Below are 22,968 nucleotides of genomic sequence, written 5' to 3' on the forward strand. Positions count from 1 at the left end.
GTTATCTTAAGGTATTTTCTTTCTTTCTTTAAAAAATTTTTATTTTATTCTTAAATTATTTTATTTTATTAAAAAAAATTTTTTTTAATGTTTATTCATTATTGAGAGAAAGACACAGAGCATGAGCAGGGGAGGGACTGAGAGGAGAGACACAGAATCCGAAGCAGGCTCCAGGCTCCGAGCTGTCTGTCAGCACAGAGCCCGATACGGGGCTCGAACTCACAAACTGCAAGATCATGACCTAAGCCGAAGTCAGACGCCCAACCGACGGAGCCACCCAGGCTCCATTATTTTTTTTAATGTTTTTATTTATTTTTGAGACAGAGAGAGACAGAGCATGAACGGGGGAGGGGCAGAGAGAGAGGGAGACACACAATCAGAAGCAGGCTCCAGGCTCCGAGATGTCAGCACAGAGCCTGACATGGCACTTAAATCCACAAACTGTGAGATCGTGACCTGAGCCAAAGTTGGATACTCAACTGAATGAGCCACCCAGCACCCCAAAAGAGAGAGAATCTTACGCAGACTCCACGCTCACCGGAGAGCCCGATGGGGCTCTGGATTCCACAACCCCTGGGATCATGACCTGAGCTGAGATCAAGAGTTGGACACTCAACCAGCTGAGCCACCCAGGTGTCCCTAGATATTTTCAAGGAAGTTTTAACTATACACTATTTTCACCTCAGGCACTGATGTGAACAAATCCAGGTAAAAGGAGACTCCACTGTGCTAAAGGAGCCAATCATTGCTTGCTTTGCACCCCACCCCACCACCTTTCCTGCTGCCTTGTAGTTGAGACATCCTGTCAGTGCTGACTGGAGTTAGCCATTCCTAGGCTGCTGGAGACCAATGACAAGGCCTCACACAGAAAGATGGTCTGAAACAATCAAGTCCTCTCTCTCAGCATTTTGAACAAAAACTGTAGGAAAGGCTGGTCAGTAGACTATTATAATCTGAAACTTAACAGATCATGCCACAAGGGTCACTAAAGAGATAATTGCAAGCCAACATTAGAGGACAGCAGAAATGAGAAATAAGCAGACCTTGTTGGTTTCAGGACAGAAAGAAGCAGATAATGTAGAATGTGACTGAATCACATTGTTGGGTTTTTAATATTCATCTTTATTAATTTTATTGTGAATGTGCATGTGAGTATGATGGGTCAGAGATAGGTTTCTTATTAAATACCTCAAAGTAAATAAGTACATCAGCTCCCTTTGCCCTAGTCCTTACTCTTAGGGTGATGTGATGAAACCAGGTCAGTTGTCCTATGGGAGCAGCTGGACAGCCCATGGGCAAGAGACAAAGAAAAATTTTTCTCTGCTTAAAAATGAGAAGGAGGCAGCTCTGTGCCTACAGATCAATGCCGGGAGACCGGTGCAATGAACCAGGAGGGAGATGACATGGTGGCCTGGACCAAGGTGAAGGTGCTGGGGAAAAGAGGTGGATGGAAGGGAGACCCAGGATTCCTCCTCAGGAATTATGAATGGAGAAGCAGGAAGCAACCCTAAAGTTGGAAGCAGCCACGCCAAGCCCTATCCCCTGAGGGGCAAATTCACATACCTATGAGGACAGGGCAAGGAATATGAACAAGTGAAATAGGCATAAGGGGCTGGTGGGGACTTCAGTGAGGTGGAAATGCATGCACCTGGGTGGTTCATTCGGTTAAGCACCTGACTTCGGGCTCAAGTCATGATCTCATGGTTTGTAAATTTGAGCCCCGCGTCGGGCTCTGTGCTGACAGCTCAGGTGTGGAGCCTGCTTCATATTCTGCCTCCCTCGCTGCCTCTCCCGTGCTTGTTCAAAAATAAAATAAACATTAAAACAACAACAACAACAACATTCTCTGTCTCTCCTTCTATGCCTCCCCCAGCTCTGAGGGGAAAAAAAAAAAAAAAGGTGAGCATCAAGCAGTGTATAGCATTGTCAAAGCACTATGTTGTCAACTACTCAAGTACTGCATTGGGCTCTGTGCTGAGAGCTCAGAGCCTGGAGCCTGCTTCGGATTCTGTGTCTCCCTCTCTCTCTGCCCCTCCCCCGCTCATGGTCTGTCTCTCTCACTCTCAAAAACGAATAAATGTTAAAAATAAAATTTTAAAAAAAGATTCTCTCTCTTTCTCCCTGTGCCCCTCTCCCCGCTCTGTTGTCAACAGTATGTAGTACAAATTGTTCTATTACTTCAACACTAACTCCTATTGCATTGCCTCCTCTTCCTGAACCCAAGCCTTGTCCTCTGGTGTGTCCCTGGTGACCAGCTAACTGAGGAACGAATGTGAACCTGGTTTACTGTCTTCACAATATGCTGGTACCACCGGAAAGGGGACAGCTGCAGGAGGCTAGGCTCACTCAGGGAAGAACCTGAAGGACAGAGGGCAAAACGTGAAAGAGTACGTTTGCTTGTTCATTGTCCAGAATGAGAAGTGGCCAGGATTATGGATGTGTACTAATTTATGGGCATTTACCAATGGTTTGGATGGATGGTCAGAACTTAGAAGGGACAAGATTGAAAGATTAGGGACAAGGAAGTTTGGGGATGAAGCGTGTGGATGGACTTCTCAGAATACGAGCCTGCTTTGGATCCTCTGTCCCCCTCTCTCTCTGTCCTTTCCTCACTGGTTCTCTCTCAAAATAAATAAATAAATAAACTTTTTAAAAAATGAAGGAAATGCAGCAACAGGCTCATGCCCATGGAATAAACTGGTCTTATATATATCCCTACTCCCAGTTGCAACTTGCCTAACTGAAAAGTACAATGATTTGGGGCCCCTGGGTGGCTCAGTCAATTGAGCATCTGACTCTTGATTTCAGCTTGGGTCAGGATCCCACAGTTTGTGGGATTTGCTTGGGATTCTCTTTCTCCCTTTCTCTCTGCCCCTCCCGGGTCATGTGTGCTTCTCTCCCTCTCCCTCTCCCTCTCCCTCTCCCTCTCCCTCTCTCTCAAAATAAATAAACTTAAAAACAAAAAAGAAAAGTGGAATGACTTAATGACTCAGCGACAGAGCCAAGTGGGAAACACTACCCTGTCCGTCTTACAGGAAGCACTGCATGCTTTGAATCAGAGACCGCCTCATGGTGCTGTTTGTCCCACAGCCAGAATCTATGGGTCTGGGAATCAAGTGGAGGAAGTGAACTGGAAAGGCTCCTCTCACAATAGTAACTAAGAACTCACTTGAAGAGAAGAATGTTTGCTTCTCTCCTCTACAACTTCAAGCTCTGCTAGTTTGGAGATCTTAGTCCCCACAGGGAGTCATGCTGTGCTTGCAGTGGATTCACTGAGTTAGAAGACAAGACTTCCACCTGGACATTTTGGGACCCTGTGCCACTGAACCAGTGGGCAAAAACAAAAGAGAGGAAGGTGGCTAATCTATTGGCTGGAATGATTGATCCCAATTACCCAGGTGAAACTGGGCTTCTTGTACACGACGGAGGCAAGGAAGACTATGTCTGGATTCCAGGGGATTCTCTGGGGCCTCTTAGTACTTCCATGCCCAATAGTAAAGGTTAATGTAAAATTACAACTGAAAAAACACAGGATGCTCAAATCCTTTGGGAATGAAAGTTTGGGTCAACTTCAGCTCTACCATGTAAAGAACCCAGAGCAGTTGACTGAGGCGCCTGGGTCGCTCAGTCATTTGAGCATCTGACTTCAGCTCAGGTAACACTCACAGTTAGTGGGTTCCAGCCCCACATCGGGCTCTGTGCTGACGTCTCAGAGCCTGGAGCCTGCTTTGGAATCTGTGTCTCCCTCTCTCTCTGCCCCTCCCCTACTCATGCTCTGTCCCTTTCTGTCTATGAAAAAATAAAATAAAAGGTTAAAAAAATTTTTTTAAAGAACCCAGAGCAGTTGAGGTTGTTGCTCGGGGCCAGGGAAAGATGGAAAGGATAAGTAAAGAAAAAAGTTTTGAGGGGCACCTGGGTGGCTCAGTTGGTTAAGCATCTGACTCTTGGTTTTGGCTCAGGTCATAGTCTCACAGTTCATGGGTTCAAGGCCCATGGGATTCTCTCTCCCTCTCCCTCTGCCCCTTCCCTGCTCTCTCTCTCTCTCTCAAAAACAAATAAATAAACATTTAAAATAAAAGAAGAAAGCTTTGGACATCAACTCTCATCATCTGACCAACTACAGAAAGGAAAACTTTGCATATTTCCTCTACACATGTGACATGAAGGTTTTTATTCTAACCATTCTCTTCTTCTGCTCCCCTCCCTTTTAATTTTTTTTTAGAGGAAGAGAGATCGGATCAGGGAGAGGGGGCAGAGGGAAAGGGACAGAATCTTACGTAGGCTCCACACTCAGTGAGGAGCCAGATGTGGGGCTCGATCCCACACCCTGGGATCATGACCTAAGACAAACTGACTGAGCCACCCAGACACCACCCCCCTCCCCTTTAAAAATACTTTTAGATATGAGTTATTTTATTTTAAGTAGGTTCCACGCCCAACCTTAACCTCAGGGCTTAAACTCACAACCCTGAGATTAAGAGTCTTGTGCTCTACTGAGCCAGCCAACCACTCCTTAGATATGAGCTGGCAAACTTCTCCACCATCCCATGGCCAAATCATGCCTTCTCCCACAAGACTTCTCCTTCTGACTTTCTCTTTCTTTGGTTACTCTTCCTCCATTTCTAGGGTACCGTATAGGGTTTCCTTAGATCATATACTCTTTTATCATAGTTAATATTTCTTTAAAAATTTTTTTTAATGTTTATTTATTTTTGAGAGAGAGAGCATGAGTGAGAGAGGGGCAGAGAAAGAGGGAGACAGAGGATCTGAAGCGGGTTCTTCACTGAGAGAACATTGGGCAGAGAGCCCAATGTGGGGCTCGAACTCACAAACCATGAGATCATGACCTGAGCCAAAGTCAGATGCTCAACTGAGCCACTCAGGCGCCCCAATAATTCTTTATATTAAATTTCCCTTTTTAACCTAGTGAATTAATGTCCTGAATGGACAGCAACGTATGAGAATTAAAATTGTTCCACATCCTCATTAGCATTTGGTATGATCAGTCTTTTTCATCTTGGCCATCCAGTAGGTATGTGGTGGTATCCCATTGTGGTTTTAATTTGCATTTCCCAGGGCACCTGGGTGGTTCAGTCAGTTGAGCGTCTGACTCTTGGCTTTGGCTTACGTCATGATCTCACGGTTCCTAGGTTCGAGCCTGTGTTGGGGTCTGTGCTAGCAGCACAGAATCTGCTTAGGATCCTCTCTCTCCCTGCCCCTCCCCTGCTCACACTCTCTCTTTCAAAATAAATAAACTTTAATTTGCATTTCCCTTATGATGCATGATAGTGTGATATCAAGCATCTCATAATGTAGGTAAGCATTGTCTAACCTTGGGAAGATTTTGAATTAATAAGAAATAGGTATAGAAATATTATGTAAAGAAATATTTAATGGAGTGCCTGGGTAGCTCAGTCGGTTAAGTGTCCAACTCTTGATCTCTGCTCTGGTCATGATCACACAGTTTAGGAAATCAAGCCCCAAATTGGGCTCTGTGCTGACAGCATGGAGCCTTCTTGGGATTCTCTCTCCCTTTCTCTTGGCCCCTCCCCTGTGCTCTCTCTTTCCCTCAATAAATAAATATGCTTTTTAAAAAAATTTTTAAATGTTTGTTATTGGGAGACAGAGAGAGACAGAGTGTGAGCAGGGGAGAGAGAGGGAGAAAGAGAGGGAGACACAGAATCTCAAGCAGGTTCCAGGCTCTGAGCTGTCAGCACAGAGCTTGATGTGGGGCTCAAACTCACAAACTGTGAGATCATGACCTGAGCCAAAGTCAGACACTTAACCAACTGAGCCACCAGGTACCCCAGCCTTTTTTTTTTTTTTTAAGTGTTACTTTTAGGGCACCTGGTGCCTCAGTTGGTTAAACCTCCAATTCTTGATTTCAGCTCAGGTCAAGATCTCGAGGTTCGTGAGTTCAAGCCCTGCATCAGGCTCCACACTGTCAGGAGACTGCTAAGGATTCTCTCTCTCTCTCTCTCTCTCTCTCTCCCTCCCCTGCTCTCTCTGCCCCTCCCCTTCTCTCTCCCTATTTCCCTCTCTCTCTCAAAAATAAATAAACTTTAAATAAATAAATAAATGTTACTTTAAGAAACACTTAAAAAAAAGAAATATTGAAGACAGTCAAAACCATGGTATTAAATTGTTTTGTTTTAGGTAATCTGTTAATATTTAATATTTTAAGTATTTATAATACTAAGATAAATTGGCCTATTCAAATAACAGGTCAGCTTTATAATTCCAACTTAAAATATGGAATCCAGTTAATGTCTAAGACTGACTTTTAGTTGAAACCTTACTGTTTACATACACTATTGGAATGATTAATGGAATATAATATTTAACACATTTATAAGTTTATAATTCTAAAGTCATAAAACTTATATTAAGTATAGAGCAAAGCTTCATCTGGTAAACTAGCCTACTGTGGCTCTTAAATGGAAACATCTAACGTATTAAATTTACAAGCCTAGTTTGAAAATGTTAAGGGAATTTAATTGTTGTAAAAGTGTTCTTTAAAAGAGGTTGTTAAACCCTTTTAGACTATACCACAATCATGACTGATGAGGGAGCTCCGGGCAAGCTGAGGGCAAATTATAGGCTGGAACAAGAGCACACGTGCACGCCCCAAGTGGAATACGTGCGATAATCCTCAGACACCCCTGGTTAGCCAAAAACAAAGGAAAGGGTTTTTAAGAGCTTGCCATGGTGATGTGGGAAACAAAGGCAAATGAAAAATTAAATTCCTTTACTGCCCACTGACAAGTCCTTGAGACCAGCAGAGTGACCTCCCTCTAGGAGCTCAGCTGCCTCAAGGATGACACTTTGCTGGGGGCAAAAGAGAACCTTGGCTTAACATTATCCCAACCTTGAGGATCCTGTAAGCCTACTTCCTTCATCTCAATTGCCCCAAGATACATGCTGGCAATCATACTCCAAACTTATGTCCCTCCCCATGCATCTAAAGGGTCTCATGACTGAAGTTTTATTAAACAGTAATAAATGGTGTTTCCCTAGCAACAGCTAGTCCCTCAAGGTCCTGGAAACCTTGCTTCCAAAATTCCTTAGAAACTTACTCTATCTCTGACCCCCTCCCAACCTGAGGGTATATAATGACTTACCTGTCACAACCCCAGTTCAGCTCTTCCTACCTATGGGTCCTGTCCCCATGCTTTATTACGATCACCTTTTTTGGCAGGAAAGATGTCTTCAAGAATTCTTTGTTGGTCGTTGGCTCTGGACCACCCCACCATCACCCCAAAACTTCATCAATGACTAAAACCATTAGGGCAACTGTACTTAACTCTGGCAGCACATCAGGGTCAAATAGATATGAATATAGACATATAATTTGCTTCTTAACCATCTTAGGGTAATAAGTTAGATATGAAACCCTTTACTCCCAAATACTTCAGCATGTATTTCCTAAAAACAAGGACATCCTATAACTGCTGCACAATTATCAAAATCAGGAAATTAACACTGACACAATATTATTGTCTAATCCACAGACCTTTTTGAAAATTTACCCACAGTCCCACAAATAAAAAGAAAACAATTTAAATGATTTTTCCTAATCCAACATTCAACCCATAAATTGTGGAGTCAGGTTTTTCCTTTTTTTCAAGCCCTTAGCTGTTCTCTAGAGATGCATATGTAAATATGAAATATGATCTTGAATCTTGAAATTTGCTTTAAAATACTTCAAGAAAGGAAAAAAAGGAGGTGAATGGGGCAAATACAAGAAAAACATAATGGTGGTAATTGTTGAAGCAGGTGATGGGTCCAAGATGGAGGTTCATTGTACCTTTCTCTCTGCTTTTTTCTGTTTGAAATTTTCCATGGTAAAATGAAAATTAGCTAAGTATAAAAATATTTGATACATAAACCTGTTAGGATGCTGCCCAATTCATGAATCGTTTAATGAAAGTCTTTCAGATCTTCAAATTTACGAGGTTAAATTTTTTAACAAGTTTACCGCTAGAAAACAGTAAGAGTAAGGTCTTATTTGTTTCTGTGCAATAGTTATTAGTCCAGTTATGCAATAATTTTGCAAGTTATTACCTCAATTATAACTGTTAGCTCAGTTACGCTGTTCTAGGAGTTCATTTAATGATCTTGACAAACCTTTGAGGAAGATCCAGACTTAGTCCCCATTTTACAGATACGCTAAGTAAGGCTCTGAGGTGCCATCACCCACTTAGGATGGATCTGAGAGACCCTGGGGGAGGAATTGCACTTGCCCTGGACGAGTATCTCCGAAGAAACAAACCAAAAACACATTCCGTTTTCCTCTCCACTTGGACCAGTAGAAATTCCAAGGAACAGAGAATGCTTTAAACATTTTGGTACGGGGCGGGATTGGAGCCTCTTCTCCGACCGTCTGTTGGACAAAGGCGAATCTGGCTGCCGGATTTGTTCGACTTCTCCCACACCCCGCCCGCCACCTCTGACCCCGGGACCAGCTGTCCCGCGGCGTGCCGAGGGCGTGGCCTGCAATTCCCGGGGAGGGGAGGGCCCTGTGTGTCCTTGGGCTGAGAGGGGAGGTGACTCCGGCCGAAGAGGAGGACGCAAAATGAGGGCCCTGCGGGTGAGGGCCCCCAAGAGCTGGGCCGGGGACCCCAACCCGGAAGCCCTCGCCCCTATAACGAGACTCACTGAACATCCCGGAATCTGGGGCCTTGGAACGTGAGCCCCTTCAGATTTTGGGACTACCTCCTAAACAGTCTGGGACCCTCAACCCCCCCCCCCCCTTCTAATCCAAGGGGTTCTGAGACAACCGGGAACCCCCAACATGGCCCAATGCCCCCGTTTGAGCTTCTTTCCTTCATCTAGGCTTCCTTTAACATCTCGGACCTAGGCCCTGGGAACTTAACACCGCTTCCCCTCCCCCTCACTTCTTAGGCAGTATGGAATCCCCACTAGGCACCCAGATCCAGGAGTGGATCATTCCTGGGACCTGGGCTCCTCCCATTAATCCAGGAAACCCTCGCCCCCAAAAACACCCCCGGACTTGGACACGCAGAACAAGTCTCCCATCTGCCCCTCTCCCCCCTCTTCCAGGACCCTCTAAACAATCCGGAAACCTCTCAGTCAGACCCTCTAGGCGCGAGCCCTTTTTTCTGGGCTTTCTTGACGGGACCCCTTCCTTTCCTCTTGCTGGCGGTTCGGATCTAGCTTTTGAGACTCTCGCAAGGAATAGAGCCGTCCCAGTGTCGGGCCTCTTGAAAGCCCGACTCTTCACCCCACCCCCCAACAGCTGGACCCCTTCGGGGCGCCCTTTCAGGTGTTTCCAATACCCATCCACTCCCTCCCCTGCCAGGTCTCCCAAGCACTGGTTCGCTCTTTCAGCTCAACCGCCCGGAACCGCTTTGAGAACCGAGTGGCTGAGAAACAGAAAGTCTTCCAGGTAGGCGGAGCGGGGGCGGGCGAAGGGAAGAACCCTGACCCCCAAGCTCGGTCCTTGAGCCGAGTAGGGGCAGACGGGGAATACAGTCCACAGAGCAACGTGCACCCCTTTCTCATTGCTCGCTCCCACCACCCAGGCGGACAATGACCTCCCAGTACACTTGAAGGGCGGGGCAACAGACAACATCCTGTATCGACTGACCATGGGCCTGTGTCTAGGGGGTGAGTGCAGGGCCTGGTGGGCCTGAACTGCGCAAGGAGGGATGGGGGGCGGGGGGGGGGTGGCGCGGGGCTCGAGCTGGAGTGAGAAACGGGCTGGTTTCTGGGCTGAGGTCTGGGGAGAGGGCTAGTGACTGGGCAGGGGCTTAGGGAGGGGGATTGGGTTCTGGGCTGGCCAGGTTTGGGGATTGTCCAGGAGTCCACGCTGGCATATAGGAAGGTAGCACCTAGAGCTTGGGCTCCTGTCCCAGGAGCGGGTGGCGGGGGGGGCAAGGCAGGAATTGTGGAGAAAGCTGGAAGCCTGGTCTGGACCAAGGCTAGGGGATTCTGTACCTGAAGTGCAGTTTAGGAAGGGAGCTGGAGCCTGATCTGGGGATAGGATCCAGGCTGGTGATAAGGAGCCTACACAGGGCCTTCAAAGCCTGAGATGGGGTTCAGGGAAGCAATTAGGATCTCACTCTTTGTCACCATACTCCCTCTCTAGGCACCGTCTATAGCCTGTACTGCCTTGGCTGGGCCTCCTTCCCTCACAACAAGTGAGACAAGAAGCCTGCAGGACCTGAACAAGCATCAATAAATGTGCTGGCTTCTTGGGGAACCCAGCCCAACCGTGGCCTCTGTTTGTATGCCCCCCATACCCATTTTCCCACCAGCAAGGAATCTCTACACTATGGACAGCACATTGTCCCAGCTAGAGGATTACTGCTACTACAAGCCTACTCCTATGATGTCGCTGTCTCTCAGCCCTCCTGAGGGGCTGGGGACCCCAAACAGCACCCCTGGGCTGCCTCTCCGGACCTGGGAGTCTGGGGTTGTGTCCCCTGTTCGACAGGGCCTCTGGACTCTGGGATGGCAGTCCCTCTCCCTGCAGAGGCTTGAGGGTGGGAAGGAAGATACTGAGTTTGGCCCATGACACAACAGAGGCAGAGGCAACTGAGGGCAGACTCACTCAGGACAGAGCAGAGAGGGGGCAAACATGGCCTTGGGGGACAGAGCCAGGGGTGGTACTGAGACCTCCCAAGAGCCTGGCTCTTGCAGCAGAAGCAGAGATTGCCCAGGCTTATGGGTCCCAGTCTCAGTCTCCACAGGATCTGTGAGAGATCTCAGCAAGAATGAGGCTCCGACTCAACTAGAATCCAGTATGAGAAAAAAGACATAGATAAGAAAAGGACTAGGAAACATGCAGATCCAGGCCTGGGGACAGACATGGGAGACAGACAAAACCACCCCTGCCTCCTAGGACCTAGACTTCCCTCTGCCCCTGATAGAGACAGAGCCACCACTCAACTCTCAAAACAGGAGGCAGATCTCAGAGACAGCAGCAACTGGGGTGCTTTTATTTCCTCCTGGGCCTGGCAGGCTGAGAGCAGAGTAGAGACAAAGGCACAGGGGCGCCTAGGCCTATTATGGCCTGGAGTTCGGCCGGGGTAGTAACTGTGAACAGGTGTGCCAGAGTGTGTAGGGACTGGAGGGAGCCTCCCAGAACTGAGGGAAGGGCCCTTGGGGTGTGGAAGCAACATAACTGTTGGGTTTGGCACATGTACATGAGAGGGGTTATGGAGTGGGTGTGGGATGGGTGTGCTGGGCGTGGGGTAACCCTTGGAGCAGGGTGTGTTAGAGTGTCTCAGAGCCAGGGGTAACTCAGGGCATGGCACGTCGGGGCATGTCGGGCCCTGGCTGTTGACTGAAAAGCCGAGTGCCAAGGGCTGGGGGAACCGAAAGACCTGTGGGCCAGTAGGACCCATGAAGGCGACACTGCAGACTGGCTCAGCCCTGGGAGAGACGGAAGAATCCAAGGGGACTCCTATAGCAAGGCAATGAGGGGGCAGGTCTGGGGTTCTCATTCAGGAATACATCGTCAGCTGCAGCCACTGGGGAGAGAAAGGCAGAGTGAGGAGCAGAGAACGGAATACTAGCAGACACATTCTCTGCTTTGACCCTGGGGTTGTTGGGAAAATAGGAGGGCGGGAGTCCAAGCTCAGAGCTGGTACATGGGGTTGAGAGGAGGGAGTCCCCTGCCAGACACCCACATCCCAGAATGGAGGTTCTTACCTCCTGGATGTTCACTTGAATTTGTCCAGTGCCATCCTTGTCAAGAGATTTGAAGGCACCTAGAGAAGGAAAGGGATGGGGATTTGGCTTTTAGGATAAAAATATACAGCCTGGGTCGGTCAGTAGAGCATGCGACTCTTGATCTTGGCATTCTGAGTTTGAGCCCCATGTTGGGTGTGGAGATAACTTAAAAATAAAATCTTAGGTGGGGCGCCTGGGTGGCTCAGTCAGTTGAGCGTCCGACTTCGGCTCAGGTCATGATCTCACAGTCTGTGAGTTCGAGCCCCATATCGAGCTCTGTGCTGATGGCTCAGAGCCTGGAGCCTGCTTCCGATTCTGTGTCTCCCTCTCTCTCTGCCCCTTCCCTGCTCATGCTCTGTCTCTCTCTGTCTCAAAAATAAATAAAAACATTAAGAAAAAAATTTAAAAAATAAATAAATAAGTAAAAAATAAAATCTTAGGAGTGGCTGGGTGGCTCAGTCAGTTGTGTTTGGCTCGGGTCATGCTCTCACGGCTCGTGAGCTGGAGCCCTGAGTCAGGCTCTGCGCTGATAAGTGCGGAGCCTACTTCAGATTATCTGTCTCCTTCTCTCTCTGCCCCTTCCCCACTTGCATGCTCTCTTGCTCTCTCTCTCTCTCAAAAAGTAAATAAACATTAGAAAAATAACAAAATCTTTAAAAAAAGGATAAAAATATACTAATATATGAGATGATACTAGCACTTGGGGCACCTGGCTGGTTCAGTTAGTGGAGCATTTGACTCTTGACTGCAGCATTTCAGGGGCATGAGTTCAAGCCCCCACACTGGATGTCATTTACTCAATAATACACACACACACACACACACACACATGAAAAAAATAATGGCAAGCACTTATTGAGTTCTTACTCTGTGCCAAGCACTGCATAAAGTGCTTTCCATGTATTAATTCATTTAATTAAATTTTGTGAGGTGTCATTTTTTTTATGTTTTATTTAGTTTTTGAGAGAAAGAGCATGAGTGGAGGAAGGACAGAGGATTCAAAAGCAGGCTCTGCACTGACAGGCTGACAGCAGAGAGCCTGATGTGGGGCTCAAAGTCACCAACCCAGAGATCATGATGAGCCAAAGTCAGATGCCCAACTGACTGAACCACCCAGGCGCCCAGATTGTCATTTTCAAACAGGGCCAGAGATGTGAAGTAATGCACCCTAGGAACATCAGGATTGGAACCCAGGCGGTGAGCCCCCTCAATAATGGCCTCCATATGACCTGTGCCCCACCTCTGCCCAAGCCCCAGCCTTGCATAAACCTCTAAGGGCCTAGCTCTCCTCCTCTTCCTGCTCTTACAGTCTGGTATGGTCCCCACTCCTGCCCTGAAACCTGACTCATGTTCCCCACCCATAGCCAAACCTAAGCAGTCCTGAGCCTACACTGTCTGTGCTCCCTCTCTCATTCACCACTCAGTGATACCCTCAGGTGTCCACACACGTAGTATCCCAGACACTGCACTCACTACAGTTACTATTGCCAATAGCCATTTCTTAAGCCTTCTCATATGTGACTTTTGGAATCATCTGCCCTCATTGTCCATTCCCACCTTCCCCTTCATGTCCCTGACATACCTGCCCCTTTTTCTCTGCCCAAGGTTTTAATGCTTTGCCCTTCCTGGGCTCCCATGAGGCTAGAGGATCTTCCTAAAACCAAATCTGGCCCTGTCCTTCCTCTGTCTAGAACCTGTTACAGCTCTCCAATGCCCCCCAGTAATGTCTGAACACCCCCTGAACGTGACACTCACAGCCCTGCGTGGCCTGACCATGCCCACTGCTCTACTTCCTTTCACTCAGTTCTCTCAGATCCAAGTTCAAATTCTGGCTTTGCAACTTCCTAGCTGAGTGGCTGTGAGCAAGCAGTTTTGCCTCCTTGAACCCCAGGTTCCTCCTCCAGAAAATGGGGCCAGTAACTCCCATTTCTCAGGGTAGTCTTAAGGATTCAATGCAATCATGGTCATAAGAGCCCTCACAATCTAGCCCCTGCTAACCCCTCCCAGCCTTTGTCTCTGCACCCTACCCCCTTTCCAGCATTGAGAATGGAATTCAACAAAAAACACCAAAAGCACCTTCCCTTGTTGGCCTTCGCATGAGTTATTCCAAGAGCAACACTTGTCTCCCCTCTACCCCTAGAGTTATTCCTCGTTCCTCAGGCCCCAATTCACATGTGTCTTTCTCCAGGAAGCTCTCTTGATCCCTTAGTCTGCATCGGGTACCTCCTAGGTTCAAATAGTCCACTGGGCTTCCCCATTCATAAATCTAAACCCACTTGGCCCTGAGCTTCTCCTCTCATGCTCGATCACTCTGCCCTGAGCTTCCCTACCCCAAATGTAACCATTCTGAGCTGTCACTGTCTGGTGATTTGCCTCTCCTCCAGTGGACTGTGAGTGACGTGAGGGTGGGAACTGGGGGTGTTTCGCTCACTGGAGCTGCTTGCCTCAGGGCCAGACTCAGAGAAGACCTCGCCCATAGGAGGTAGAACAAATCCCCACCCAGGAAGAGAGCTGGGGTATATCACTCACGGAACATAGCATCCAGCCTGACCAGGCAGCTGATGAAGTTGTCAAAATCCATGTTCCCTCCTTCATCTGAGTAGCGCCGGATGATCATGTTGTAGAGATGTTCATTCAGGTGGAACCCTGAGAATGGTTTCATTTCTCAGGTGTGAGGCCCACAAGGCCCAACCCACTCCCACCCCTGGGACTCACCCTCAGACCAGCGCACTAGGGGCTGTTTTACCCATCCCCCCACCCAGTCCAACCATGTCCCTGCCAGCCGTACCTGCTGCCTCAAAGGCTGCTGGGAGTTCACTGCTGCCAATGGTACCTGAACGGTCAACATCAAACTGTTTATATATGGCCTGTGGGGACAGGGAGAGAAGAAGTCAACTGAACATTGTGGGGCATGGCATCTTCATGGCTTGAGGGTCTCTATGCTAGGAGTGTGAGGTTACCACGCACCTGCCACTTTTTGATGTTGTTCCACAAGTACTTGAATTCCTGGAAGCCCAGCTTGCCTGTGGTGTCACTCTGGTAGAAGGGTGTTAAGAATAGTGTGATGGTTGTACCCAGAGGCATGCACTGTATGCCATGGAATAATGACCAAGCAGGGGGACCTGGGCTAAAACCCTAGCTCCCATCCCACCCCAGTCATGTCACCTTGGATATGGTTTTACTTTTCTTTTTATCCATACGTAGTTTAGTTCATAAATTTTTAAGATTTTATTTTTTATTTTTTTTTATTTTTTGAGAGAGAGAGAGACAGAAACAGAATGTGAGTGGGGGAGGGGCAGAGGGAGGGAGACACAGAATCTGAAGAAGGCTCCAGACTCTGAGCTGTTAGCACAGAGCCCGACATGGGGCTCGAACTCACAAATTGTGAGATCATGATCTGAGCAAGTCAGACACTTAACCAACTGAGCCACCCAGGTGCCTCAAGATTTTACTTTTAAGTAATCTCTACACCTAACATGGGGCTCGAATTTACAACCCCAAGATCAAAAGTCACATGCTCCACTAACTGATCTAGCCAGGTGCCCCTATATTGCTAATTTAAACATAACCATGGGGAATTATATTGAACTTCTCTAAACTATAAATTCCTTACCTGAAAATAGTTGCTAACTCCTCATTTATAAAATTCGTAATAGCAATTCAATTTCATAAATGTCAGGACGTGAAAAACAAGGGTCTTAGAATTCTAAGGAAAGGTGATAATAAACACCCGCTGGGTTTGTGATAAAAACAGAATGAGATAAAGCCCTTAGCTCAGAGGCTAGTATTTGATAAACTCTCAATAACAATGACAGCCAAGACTTTATCAAGTTACCTAACACATGCCAGGCAGTGCTAAGCTTCTCAGGAACATTACTTTTCTCACTAAATTCTTAAGACACTGGCCTACCAGTATTATTCCCCAGTCACAGAGAAAGAAACAGATTCGGAGATGAAAATCTACAGAAGATCACAGTAGCAGCTAATGTGTACAGACCATTTAGTACTAAGTGCTATGCAGTGTGCTAAACCTTTGGGTGGCGCTCCAAATCAGGTGTCACCATAATCATTTACCTCATTTTATAGACAAGCAGACTGAGGCACAGAGAGGCTCAGTAACCTTGTTAAATGGCACAGCCAAGATTATGTAACTGTGCAACACATGTATGTGATCACATGACAATATGTGTGTCTACATTTTCCCTATGTGCTGAGCGTGCACATATCCAAGATCAGCTAATGACTGGCCCATGTGTAAACATGCATGTGTTCCTGTGACCATGCCTTCACATATCTTCATGTATACGGGTATGCCCTTGTATACATGTACATGTATATGGGCACAACTATAACAGTTATAAGCTTGGGTTCTTGGGACACCTGCCTGGCTCAGTCGGTAGAGCATGCTACTCTTGATCTCAGAGTCATGAGTTCAAGCCCCACACTGGGTATAGTGCTTACTTTAAAAAAAAAAAAAAAAAGAGGGGCGCCTGGGTGGCTCAATCAGTTGAATGTCTGACTCTTGGTTTTGGCTCAGGTCACAATCCCAGGCTATGCACTGAGTGCAGAGTCTGCTTGGGATTTTCTCTCTCCCTCTGTCCATCTCCTCAGCTCTCTCTCTCTCTGTCTAAAATAAATAAAAATGAAAAAAGGAAGGAAGGCAGGAAGGCAAGAAATAAGCTTGGGTCCTCAAGCCTAAAAGACCTGAGTCCAAATTCCTATCCTGGCACTTACCCTTTACTTATAACTTCAGACAAATGATTGCCTCTCTCTGAGTCTCAGTTTCTTCATCTATAAAATGGACTATAACAATTCTGCCTGTTTAACAGGATGGCTGTGAAGTGCCAGCTGTGACAGGTGATGTTACTATTTATTGCCACATGTCTGGATGTGTGGTAGTGGATGTGTGTTCTGATATATATGCATGTCCACATTGTGGGTATGAAAGCTACACCCTGACTGTCCCAACTGTGCTCCCACAAAACTCCTTCTTCATCCAAAACTTCCTCTAGATTGCCCCAAGGATACATCCATCACGGCCACCATGCTGCGACATGTGTCAATGCCAAAACCATCAGTTTTCAGATCAGGGTCTGTGGGAGACAGGTTGAAAGTCAGAGGCCAGAGGACACAGCTACCCCAGCCAGCACCCATGACTTTAAACCTGCCCTGTGTGTTGACCCCAATCACTCACGTCGGGTTACGACCTTGTTGAGAATGTTCATGAGTTCTGTAGCACTGACCTCCATGTCCTGTAGGGAGAAGCCGGGGATGGTTAAAAGGGAAGAGTGTCATGAGGCAGAATGGGGATTCTTTGGATATTGCAGTTGTTGAGTGTGCGTGCAAGGGCAGCCCAAAGGAAGGCATGGAAGTTAGGACAAGGATGGGAGCCCAGGGTTACTTACATCTCCAGCCAGCTGGGCAAAGAGCCTCCGGAACTGCCGGACCTCCTCACTCTCATTGGCCTCAATGTTGGAGTAATGGGTGCGTGGAGGCTGTAGAGGGAGGAGATCTCAGAGCAAGTGGGGGAGGGGTGCCCTGGCCAGAACAGCCCTAGGTGGGAAAGTCAGAGTGGGCTGGGTGACTGGATGATCAAAGGAATAAGAGGTGGTCAGTGAAGAGGGAGTGGATATAGCTAAGACCCATGACTAAATTCGGGGACACAACAAGGGAGAAGCTAAATGAGAAGAATTTTATAAGACAAAGGAGACAAGGATGGGTGATGAAAAAGGCCTTGGAGTGAGAAGCAAGGTCTTTGATTGTGGAGGGTGGCTTACCGGAGGCTCTGGGTTGTATTGTGCAGCTGCCTCACTGGAGAGAGGAGTAAGGGAGTTAGCACCAGGGGGCGGGGCCTCCATAGACAGTGCCAGACCCCACGCCCCAACCCTTCAACCTCCCTACCACCACTCTCCATACCTGCCCCCTCTGCCTGCCTCATCTGTCCTTGTCTTCATCTACCCCTATCTTTGCTACCCTGGTTGCACCTGGCAGGAAACCTACAGGCCCGCCCCCCACAGTAGGTCCTGCTCCTGCCAGAGCACACTGCCCTATAGCAGATACCTCAATAGACCCAGCCCCTTTGAGGGCTGCTTCATAGAAGCGCTAACCCAGCTTCCCGGGTTAGCCAACCTCCTCAGGTCCTTTCTGTCTAGGAACCTACTCCATCCCCTGGCTTCCTAAAACCCCGTGTCTTCCCAACATCCCACCCCAGCTCCACGAGTTCCCACCCCTTCGAGGGGTGGCCAAGGTTAGGGGCCTAATGGTACCTAACGACAACCTGCTCTACCTCCACCAGGACGTATTTCTGTTTTAATCCAGCCAGTTCCCAGACGGACCCGGCCCCTTCAAGAACATTTCCCCTATCCCATCAGACCTCGGCCTCTTCTGCGTCTACTTCCTCACTGACACACCTACGACGGCCTTGCCTCAACCCTAAGACAAGCCTTGCCCCCATGAAGCCACTCCCAGCCTCATTGGCTCCACCCTCTTAACGTTCGTTTCCAGGCTAGCGGGAAGCGGGCCTCGCCCAGACCCACTAAGCCCCACCTCCCAAAACCCAGCCGCGTCCCATCACAGTATCCCCTCAACTGTCAGACTCCGCCCATGCCAAGCCCCGCCTCCTGAACTGCCATTAGCCTCACTAAGGCCCGCCCCCTCGGGAGGGGCCCTCCTCTAACCCCAGCCCAGGCCCCGCCCAGCCTAATTAAGGATGCAGATCAGTCCCCAGACTACCTCAATCTAGGCCGGTGGGACATGCTCCTCCGCCAGGCCCCTCCCCTCCTCAGGCCCCCCCCTTACCTGATGGCACTAATAACCCCGCCCAGGATGCGCATGGCAGTTCCGCCACCGCCTCCGCCTCCGCCTCCTCCTCCGCCGCCGCCGCCGCCTCCTCCTCCGGCCCCGCTGATCAGGCCTCCGATCACATTCCCCAGGCCTCCGCCCAGGCCCCCACCTCCCCCGCCGCCGCCTCCCTTCAAGAACGAGTTAACCAGGAACATGGCTGCGAATTTAGATTCCTGAGGGAGAAAAAAGGGGTCAAAAGGCCGCATCTCCATTGAGCCCGCTCCCTCCCCATAAAAATAGGCATTTCTGGCAGCTGCACTTGGGGTAGTAATATGAGGCCTCCGGGCGGGAACTTATCCTCCCGCTGGGACTTGAAGGTCCATTTGGGATGGGGTCTGGGCTTCCGGAGGAAGGTAGTTCTCGGAGGAGTGGGATAGGGAAGGAGGATCTTGAAATCCCCTCGGGGTCTAAAGGATCTCTGTCTGGCTTGAAGCACCCTGGACTGAGTCTATGCATAGGCATCATTAAGGGTAGAGGTCCCGGTTCTGGTGGGGTTCTCAAGATGAGGGCCACAAGTTTGACGTGTCTGGCCACTCGAATCTGAGTCTTGAGCCTCAGAACTGGACTTCGGGATCTTGGGCGGGTCAGGGGCGCGGATCAGAGATTCCCGACCCGGAGGCTTCCGGGTCAGGGTTTAGGAAATCCAGAATGTGCGCTTGAGGGTTTAGGTATTCCCAGGAGAGGGATTACAGTGTCACCGCTGGTTCTGTGGGCTCGGGTCAAAATTGTGGATGTGAATCCCGGGGCCCGGGATAACAGGGTTCCCATTAGAATTGGGAGCACGGATCTAAGTCAGGATCGTGGTTCTGGAGATCCCACCCTGATCAGAATTTGTGGGGTACCTCTCAAATCCAAGGGCTCGTATTTTAGATCCTAAAACTGAGGGTGGAAAAGTCCCCGGGGCGGGATAGGGATCGGACAGACTGGGGCTTCAAGTTTGAGATCATGGGTCTGGGAGACCCCTGAGGCCGAGATTTAAGGGTCTCGTGGAATCTGGGGCCGCAAGGGCCGGGATTACAGAGCACAGGGATAATCCAAATCGGGCGCTCACCGCCTAGCTCACACGTCCGCGGGTCCGTTCGCCTGTGCTGCTCCCGGGCCTCCGGCCGCGTCCGGCTCCGTAGGGCGGGGCTCGTGACTCAGGCGGCCTGGACCGGGTTAAGCACTGCGGCGTGGCCAAGCATGCATCCGCGCGGTCCTAGCGCCGGCATTGAAGCTGCGCGTGCGTGATCCGGTTCCGCCTCACGTAACGAGAGGCGGCGGCCACAGCTCCGCCCTGCTGGTTTTCAGGACGGTGGGTTCCGTCCCCGCCCTGGCTTCACAGCTCTGAGGTCTTACCCTAGTCTCCGGCTCTGTTGAAGAAATCCGGGGGGATTGCAGTCACCGTGCCCGAGATCACACCCTAGTGTTGCAGTGTGAGTTTTCGCCCCAAAGCCAGCCTCCACGCGGCCACGGGTGCGATTTTCGGTCCGCTGGAAAAGGGACTCTAGCACTCGGCTCCTAGCCTTGTCGCGACAAAACATCCGGAGACCCTGAGTTTTGTATGGCCCACAGCCCGGGGACAAGCGCCCGCATTTGGGGTAGGGGCTTAAGGCTCGCCCGGGACCCTGCAGCAGCCCGGATGGCGGTCAGTCGTGCGGGTAGGACTTTGCCGCCTGCAAAAGCTGCCTCTGCCTCCTCCAACCCCGCACCCTCTTATCCCGAGTCACGGTCACCAAGTGTCGCCTCATTCTTCCCATCTCTAAAGAGGGGCCCGGGCACAGGAAGAGTCCCTCTGGCCACGTCTTGGCTTTTGAGACTAGATGTTCCCAAGAGCGGGTTAAGAGTGAGAGGTGGGGGGAATGCAGAAGCTGGCCGGGAAAATAGCGACTGAAGTCTCCTTTGGTGACCTTTCTCAGGCTCCAACCTCCAAATTTCAGGGCTACTCAGATGGAATTTAATCCCAAGTCTAGCGTTTAGAATCTCCCCTGGAGTCTGGCTTAGCTTGAGTTTGAATCCTGACTCTGCCATTTCCTAACGGATCCTTTGGGCTCTGAGCAAGGATTTTATTTTTTTTAAGGATTTTTTTAATCTTTAAAATCTTTAATGATTTTAAATCTTTAATCTTTAAAATGAGTAAAAGTGTTCCCAAGCTCCCTTCGGAATTAAGTGGCTAAACGCTTAGTAAAGAGTAATTTTGTGTGTCTGTACCCATGCTGTTCCCTCCTGTAGCCCACCTGGATTCCTCAGGTGGTTGACTGACTCATCTTTAGACAACACTGATAAAAATACAGGCCAAGCACTCTCCTAAGCACTTTATGTATATCTTCATATGCCTTCATAACAGTCCTATGGAATGGGTGAATTCAGTATTTCCATTTTACAAAGAAATAAACTGAGCATAATCTCCCTAGCCTGTAACCTTAACCACTACCTTAATGTATTTGACTCTTCTGTAATATAATTAATATTGGGGCGCCTAGCTGGCTGAGTTGGAAGAGCCTGTAACTCTTGATCTCGGGGTCATGAGTTTGAGCCCCACACTGGGTGTAGAGATTACTAAAAAAAAATAAAATAAATAATGTAATTAATAGGATAATATCTCAGATAACAAGATCACAACAGACAAAAATGCAGTTGCAGCCAAGCCAAAGAATTGCTATACAAGACTTGCCTATGAGGCAGGAACTTGGAGAGAACATAGAGGCCGGGTCACTTGCCTCGGGTCACAGAGGATGGCAGGACCAGGTGTGAACCTGGGCTTGGCTAATGCCAAAACTTGATGATGACTAATCCGGATTCCCTTCTCACCGCACCCTTCCCTGCCAGACTGGAAAGCTTCCGCTCTCTGCCCTCTCCAGCGGCTCACTTGCTGCCAGCCTTTGCATGGGCTGTGACCTCTATTTGGAACACTCCTGCCTTTTTTGCCCGGTGATGTATGTACTCAGGCTTTGGTGTCGGCTCAGGAGTCACCTCTTCTAGGAAGCACTCCCAGTCTCCACCCCCACCCATGACTAGGTGAGGCTTGCTGTCACCTGCTTGTAACTTATACTTCCTTGTAACACACACTGCCATCTTATCCCATTTGTTGTCACCTAGGTCTGTCTCCCTGACCTCTTAATCCTGGCAAACTCCAAGTCTCAGGCCTTGCTCCTCTGGATCCCACTCATGTCATAGAGGATCTGCCCCACATGCATGGTTTAAATTCCATCTCTAGGCTATTAATATCCAAATTTCTGTCTTCAACCCAGACATCAGGCTCCTACAACCTGCATGCTACTCACCTTCAGCGGGGGGGGGGGGGGGGGGGGGGGGATGGGTGCTGTCTTATAATTGTCTCAAACTGCACACATCCTAAACTAAGCTTCTGACTTCCTCCCAAATATACTCCCTCCCCACCTTCCCTGTCCTTCCAGTGACTGAGACTAGACACCCCCAGATCATCCCTGACCTCTCTTTCACACCTACTCCAACCTGTCAGGAAACCTTGTTGACTCCACCAACAGAATCTAAACTCTCTTCCCCTGCACTGCCCCTGCCCTGGCTAGGCCTCCACCCTCCTCTTCCTGGTCACCACAGTAGCCCCTCCCCAGGCTCCCTGCTCCCATGCCTGCCCTCACAGTGGGCATCCCACCCAGAGCCAGACGGAGCCTGTGACACCCTGAGTCAGGCCCTGACCTGACTGGGCCCTCCTGACTGAGTCCTCCTCTGGCTGTACCTCTCTCCTGGTAAAAGTCAAAGTCCTCATGCTAGTGATCTGTCCTGTTACCTCTCTTAAGAAAGTGAGAAGAAGCCCTACTGACAGCTTACCCTGGATGTTCCCAGCTGAACACAGACAGGGAGGCTCGGCAAGTGAGTGCAGCCATATCCAAACAGCCTGTTTCCTGGTGCACTTGAGGGCTGCTACCCTATTACCAAGGCCCTCTCTAGCTGCACCTTAAGTGCCTCACCTCTCAGTGCCTCAAGTCTGCACACATAGTGGTCTCAGGAAGGTCCTTTCAGATCTCTGATTTCACCCCCCCCCCACACTCCCCGTCCCACCCCCCACTGCCTTTATCATTTATCATCTGCTAACATAGTGTATAGTTTACTTATTTATCCTGTTCCTTGTCTTTCTCTCCCACTAGAATATTAGCTCCTCAAAGGATTTCTGTCTCTTGCTCACTGCTGTGTACCTGGTTCCTAGAACAGTGCCTGGCATGTCTTTGGTACTCAGTAAATATTTGTTGAAGAATGAAATGTTTTGTGTGAGTTTTCTCATTGAATTTCAGCACCATCAATGAGATAGTACAGCAAGCGTTACTAAAGTCTTCCACCATCTTCCAGATTTCTTTGACCTCAGGCATGGTTATGTGACTTGTTTTGGCCAATAAAATATGAATGGAAATATTGGGAGTGTCACTTTTACTTATTTTTTAATTTTGTTTTATTTATTTTATTTTCTTT

At 48.8% G+C, this 22,968-nt stretch overlaps 2 protein-coding genes across 3 annotated transcripts; one reads left to right on the plus strand and one right to left on the minus strand.

Annotated features, from left to right (window-relative positions):
* The first annotated feature begins 8,491 nt into the window (after positions 1-8,491).
* On the plus strand, positions 8,492-10,225 carry LOC102969642 (cytochrome c oxidase subunit 7A1, mitochondrial). Its single transcript, XM_007096817.3, has 4 exons — positions 8,492-8,590; positions 9,323-9,409; positions 9,546-9,630; positions 10,112-10,225. The coding sequence occupies exons 1-4, from the start codon at positions 8,576-8,578 to the stop codon at positions 10,165-10,167; spliced, it is 243 nt and encodes an 80-aa protein (XP_007096879.1). The 5' UTR covers positions 8,492-8,575; the 3' UTR covers positions 10,168-10,225.
* Positions 10,226-10,936: 711 nt separating this feature from the next.
* CAPNS1 (calpain small subunit 1) lies at positions 10,937-19,694 on the minus strand. Of its 2 annotated transcripts, XM_007096818.3 has the most exons (11): positions 19,595-19,694; positions 18,499-18,716; positions 17,478-17,511; positions 17,106-17,195; positions 16,895-16,952; positions 16,729-16,793; positions 14,668-14,736; positions 14,489-14,567; positions 14,230-14,346; positions 11,680-11,738; positions 10,937-11,498 (listed from the first exon to the last, which is right to left on the minus strand). In XM_007096818.3, exons 2-11 carry the CDS (start codon positions 18,696-18,698, stop codon positions 11,472-11,474), a joined length of 798 nt encoding a protein of 265 aa, XP_007096880.2. In that variant the 5' UTR covers positions 18,699-18,716; positions 19,595-19,694; the 3' UTR covers positions 10,937-11,471. The 2 variants fall into 2 exon arrangements, with proteins under 2 accessions (XP_007096880.2, XP_042825015.1); XM_042969081.1 differs by lacking the exons at positions 18,499-18,716; positions 19,595-19,694 and adding an exon at positions 18,074-18,327.
* Between the last annotated feature and the right edge of the window lie 3,274 nt (positions 19,695-22,968).

Source organism: Panthera tigris, chromosome E2 (genome assembly GCF_018350195.1).
Source record: "Panthera tigris isolate Pti1 chromosome E2, P.tigris_Pti1_mat1.1, whole genome shotgun sequence".
NCBI classification, from domain to species: domain Eukaryota; kingdom Metazoa; phylum Chordata; class Mammalia; order Carnivora; family Felidae; genus Panthera; species Panthera tigris.

Bases quoted from the DNA above. Each gene is read 5' to 3' on its own strand.
- LOC102969642 (XM_007096817.3), top strand. The intron at 9,410-9,545 runs GTAGGCGGAGCG...CCCACCACCCAG, and splicing joins AGAAACAGAAAGTCTTCCAG to GCGGACAATGACCTCCCAGT. The intron at 9,631-10,111 runs GTGAGTGCAGGG...CTCCCTCTCTAG, and splicing joins CATGGGCCTGTGTCTAGGGG to GCACCGTCTATAGCCTGTAC.
- CAPNS1 (XM_007096818.3), bottom strand. From the start codon at position 18,698: ATGTTCCTGGTTAACTCGTTCTTGAAGGGAGGCGGCGGCGGGGGAGGT. The intron at 14,347-14,488 runs GTACGGCTGGCA...AACCATTCTCAG, and splicing joins AGCAGCCTTTGAGGCAGCAG to GGTTCCACCTGAATGAACAT. The intron at 11,739-14,229 runs GTGAGTGATATA...TTCCTTCTCTAG, and splicing joins CAGGCTGGATGCTATGTTCC to GTGCCTTCAAATCTCTTGAC.